This window comes from Arachis ipaensis, chromosome B9 (assembly GCF_059453495.1).
Source record: "Arachis ipaensis isolate K30076 ecotype BB chromosome B9, ASM5945349v1, whole genome shotgun sequence".
NCBI classification, from domain to species: domain Eukaryota; kingdom Viridiplantae; phylum Streptophyta; class Magnoliopsida; order Fabales; family Fabaceae; genus Arachis; species Arachis ipaensis.
Window position 1 is genome coordinate 133903284 of NC_142444.1, and position 4416 is coordinate 133907699.

Consider the following 4416-nt stretch of genomic DNA (forward strand, 5'->3'; position numbering starts at 1 on the left):
AAAAAAAATTAGTGCAGGGACTTAAATAAAAGAAAAAAAAGTATAGAAACTGTTCATACCCTGACCCAACACTAAAACTCAGGCCCAATCCAAAGATTGGTCCTCATTCTACACCGACCTTCCCTCAAGAAGTCGGATCTAACCACGACTTGCTCCAAGGAAGTCGGGGAAAAAGATTAGCTGGCAGATAAACACTTATTCAAATAAGTAACTGCCCCTAAAATCTCTCAACCCACTTCTAGGAGTCATATCCCAACTTCCCTAAAATAAAGGGACGGTTATCCTCCGTAAAAGGTGGAACTACTTCAACGGTGGTTATTGGTTCACCACTATAAATACACTGACACCCCTCAGGTATCACTAAGTTCCAATATTCTCTAAACTTGCTTAGACCCTTGCTGACTTAGGCATCAGAGTGTCTTTGCAGGTACCACCCCCCCCACTCTCTCTCATACATAGGTCGGAAGGAGACTCCAAGGTGTGAACCCGCTCGAAGGCTTCCTCCACTAGACGATTGGGCCAACCCAACGAGTCTAACCCATTAATCTCTGGTTACCCATCGTAACATTGGCGCCGTTGCTGGGGATCCGAGAGATCAACTAGTAATGGCGGACAACTCACCCGAAGATGGCCACACAGCGTTCGATTCTGAGCAAGAGAATTTGGACGTTGGGAACAATGACGCAGACATGGCCACCCACCAAGGTGTGACCAACCAGAACAGAGACGGCACTTCTGGGTTGAAAGACCCAAAGGCAAACTCTTCTGACGGGCGCAAGTCAGGAAAAGAGGGACAACCCCATGCGGCCGATTTCATGGGCTTGTTCCACGGCCATCAAGGGCGCTTGGAACAATTGGAACAAGAACTGGAACGGCAGCAAGAGGCAGAGAGAAACTTGAGGAACGAGATAGAATGACGAAAAGAGCTAGAAGAAAAGCTCTTAAGGCTGGAATCTACTCTCAAAAGCCGAAGTTCCCGTAGCGACTGAGAAGATTCTCCCTTGGGGGGAGAAGATCCTTTTAGCGAGGACATAATGAGGAAAAAAGTTCCCAGGAACTTTAAAAGCCCTGATATGGACCTCTATGATGGAACCACTGACCCAAAGCATCATTTAAGCAACTTTAAAAGTCAGATGTACCTAACCGACGCTTCTGATGCTACTCGCTGCAAGGCTTTTCTAACCACCTTGACAAAAGCAGCGATGAAGTGGTTCGACAGTCTTCCCCTAAGGTCGGTCACTAGCTTCGACGACCTATCGCGAAAGTTCCTTATGCGATTCTCCATCCAGAAGGACAAAGTGAAGCACGCACCGAGCCTCTTGAGAGTAAAACAGGAGGTCAAAGAACCTTTAAGGGACTACATGGAAAGGTTAAATAAAGCGTGCTTGGAGATTCAAGACTTGCCCACAGAGGCAGTAATTATGGACTTAGTAAATGGACTTCGAGAAGGTCCCTTCTCCCAGTTCATATCGATAAGGCACCCGACCTCCTTAAGTGATGCACAAGAGAGAGCTGAGAAATACATCAAAATGGAGGAAAACGGCAGGCTACGAGAACCGAACTGGCGACTTGGGCACTCTCACTCATCAAAAGAGAAGGAAAGAGAGCCCAAGATAAAAGAGGAAGTCGGCCCCGAAAGGCCTAGGAGATATCACTCCTATACTCCTCTACGAGTTTCCCTAGTTGATCTTTACAGGAAAATTTGCTATACTGAAAGGCTACCACCCCCTAGGCCCATCAAAAATAAAAGGGGGAAGGGGAGTCGTGGTGACTACTGTGAGTACCATAAGATATATGGTCACTCAACGAATGATTGTTACAACCTTAAAAATGTGATAGAAAAGCTGGCTAGAGAAGGTCAGCTGGATAGATATCTCATGGAAAGGGCGGACCATCAGGAAAAAAGGAAGCGAGACGACGAGGACCGAATAGATCCACCACCACAGACTCCGGAAAGACATATACATATGATCTCGGATGGATTTGGTGGAGGCGGCCTCACAAAGTCATCTTGCAAGAGACATCTGAAAGAGGTCTACCAAGTCGGGGGCGAAGCTCCCGACCTCCCTACTATTTCTTTTACTAAAGAAGATGGGCAAGGAATCATTCCTGGACATGATGATCCAGTGGTGATAACTATGATCCTTGCCAATGCCCACTTTCATAGAACCCTGGTGGATCAGGGAAGCTCAGCCGACATCCTGTTTAAACCAGCATTTGATAAACTGGGATTGGACGAAAAGGAGTTGAGAGCTTACCCCAATACTTTGTATGGGCTAGGGGACACTCCAGTAAAGCCACTAGGATTCATACCCCTGCACGCGACTTTTGGAAAAGGGAAAAAATCCAAAACTCTGAGCATCAACTTCATAGTCGTCGATGTGGGGTCAGCCTATAATGCCTTAATCGGCAGAACTACCCTAAATCGGCTTGGAGCAGTGGTATCTACCCCTTATCTTTGCATGAAATTTCCAACATCAGAGGGAATATCAAACATCAGGGGAGACCAAAAATTGGCAAGAAAATGCTACAATGAAAGCTTGAACCTGAGAGGAAAAGGAAAGGAGGTGCACATAATCGAGCTCGGAGGGGTCAGAGCCAAGGAAGAGTTGCGACCACAACCCGGGGGAAAAACTGAGGAGGTACAGATCGGAGAAGAGAAAGGAAAAAATACCAATATAGGAGCCGACCTGAAAGAAGAGTTGAAGGAGAAGCTTATAAAGCTCCTACAAGAAAATTCCGACTTCTTCGCCTGGAAAGCCTCCGACATGCCTGGGATAGATCCCGAGCTCATGTCGCACAAACTATCAGTTTATCCAGGATCGCGACCTGTTCAACAAAGAAGGTGGAAGCTCGGACCTGAGCGGGCTCAAGTGGTGGAAGAACAAGTGCAAGCTCTCCTAGAAGCCGGGTTCATCAAAGAGGTCAAATATCCGGCGTGGCTGGCAAATGTGGTGCTAGTCAAAAAACAAAACAGTAAGTGGAGGATGTCTGTTGATTACACCGACCTGAACAAGGCGTGTCCCAAAGACCCATATCCACTCCCAAGCATTGATACTCTAGTAGACTTCAGCTCAGGGTATCAATACTTATCATTTATGGATGCATACTCGGGATACAATCAAATCCCGATGTACAAGCCGGATCAAGAAAAAACATCATTCATCACGCCTAGGGCAAACTATTGCTATGTGGTTATGCCCTTTGGGCTAAAAAATGCTGGAGTCACATATCAAAGGCTGATGAATAAGGTGTTTGCACCTCACCTTGGGGGGTTGATGGAAGTCTATGTAGACGACATGCTAGTAAAAACCAAGGAGGAGACCGACCTCTTGGCAGACCTCTCGCAAGTCTTCCACACCATAAGATTGCATGGGATGAGGTTGAATCCCGCAACATGTACCTTCGCAGTAGAGGCTGAAAAATTTCTAGGATTCATGCTTACAGAAAGAGGAATCGAAGCTAATCCTGACAAGTGTAAAGCAGTCCTAGAAATGAAAAACCCGACTTGCTTAAAAGAGGTCCAGCAGCTGAATAGCCGACTTGCCGCCCTCTCCAGGTTCTTGGCGGGATCAGCATTAAGATCCCTACCACTCTTTTCTCGACTAAGAAAAGGATGCCAGTTCGAATGGACTCTTGAGTGCGAAGAAGCATTTCAGGAGTTTAAAAGGTTTTTAAGCCAACCTCCCATTCTGACCCGACCTAAAGTCGGGGAAGAACTCGTCCTGTATTTGTCCGTAGCAGACAAAGCTGTAGCATCAACTCTAATATGGGAAGACGAGATCGGGCAGCATCCTGTATACTTCACCAACAAAGTTCTACAAGGCCCTGAATTAAGGTATCAAAAACTCGAGAAGTTTGCGTACGCCTTAATAGTAGCCTCTCGAAGGTTACGACCTTATTTTCAAGCTCACACAATAAGAGTCCGAACGAACCAATCCACGAAGCAAATCCTCCAGAAGACGGATATTGCGGGTAAAATAGTTCAATGGGCAATAGAGCTATCCGAGTTTGACTTAAAGTATGAAACTTGGACAACAATAAAAGCCCAATGCCTCACCGACTTTGTAGCAAATATGCAGCAGACCAAGAGGAAGAATCCACTACATGGGAGTTATACGTAGATGGATCCTCAAACAAAATAGGAAGTGGTGCATGCATAATACTGGTCAACAAAGGGGGAACGCAAATAGAAGTCTCCCTCAAGTTCGAATTCCTAGATTCTAACAACCAGGCAGAATATGAAGCCTTGATTGCAGGATTAAAACTGGCAGAAGAAGTCGGTGGAACGAAAGTAGTGATATTCAGCGACTCTCAGGTGGTGACCTCCAAAATAAATGGAGGGTATCAGGCTAAAGACCCTAATATGAAGAGATACTTGGATAAAACCTTGGAGCATCTTAGGCGCTTTGCCGA

General features: G+C 46.1%; 1 protein-coding gene across 1 annotated transcript; it reads left to right on the plus strand.

Annotated features, from left to right (window-relative positions):
• Window positions 1-1034: 1034 nt before the first annotated feature.
• LOC148546407 (uncharacterized) lies at window positions 1035-4124 on the plus strand. Its single transcript, XM_088499203.1, has 2 exons — window positions 1035-3079; window positions 3239-4124. Exons 1-2 carry the CDS (start codon window positions 1035-1037, stop codon window positions 4122-4124), a joined length of 2931 nt encoding a protein of 976 aa, XP_088355329.1.
• The last annotated feature ends 292 nt before the right edge of the window (window positions 4125-4416 follow it).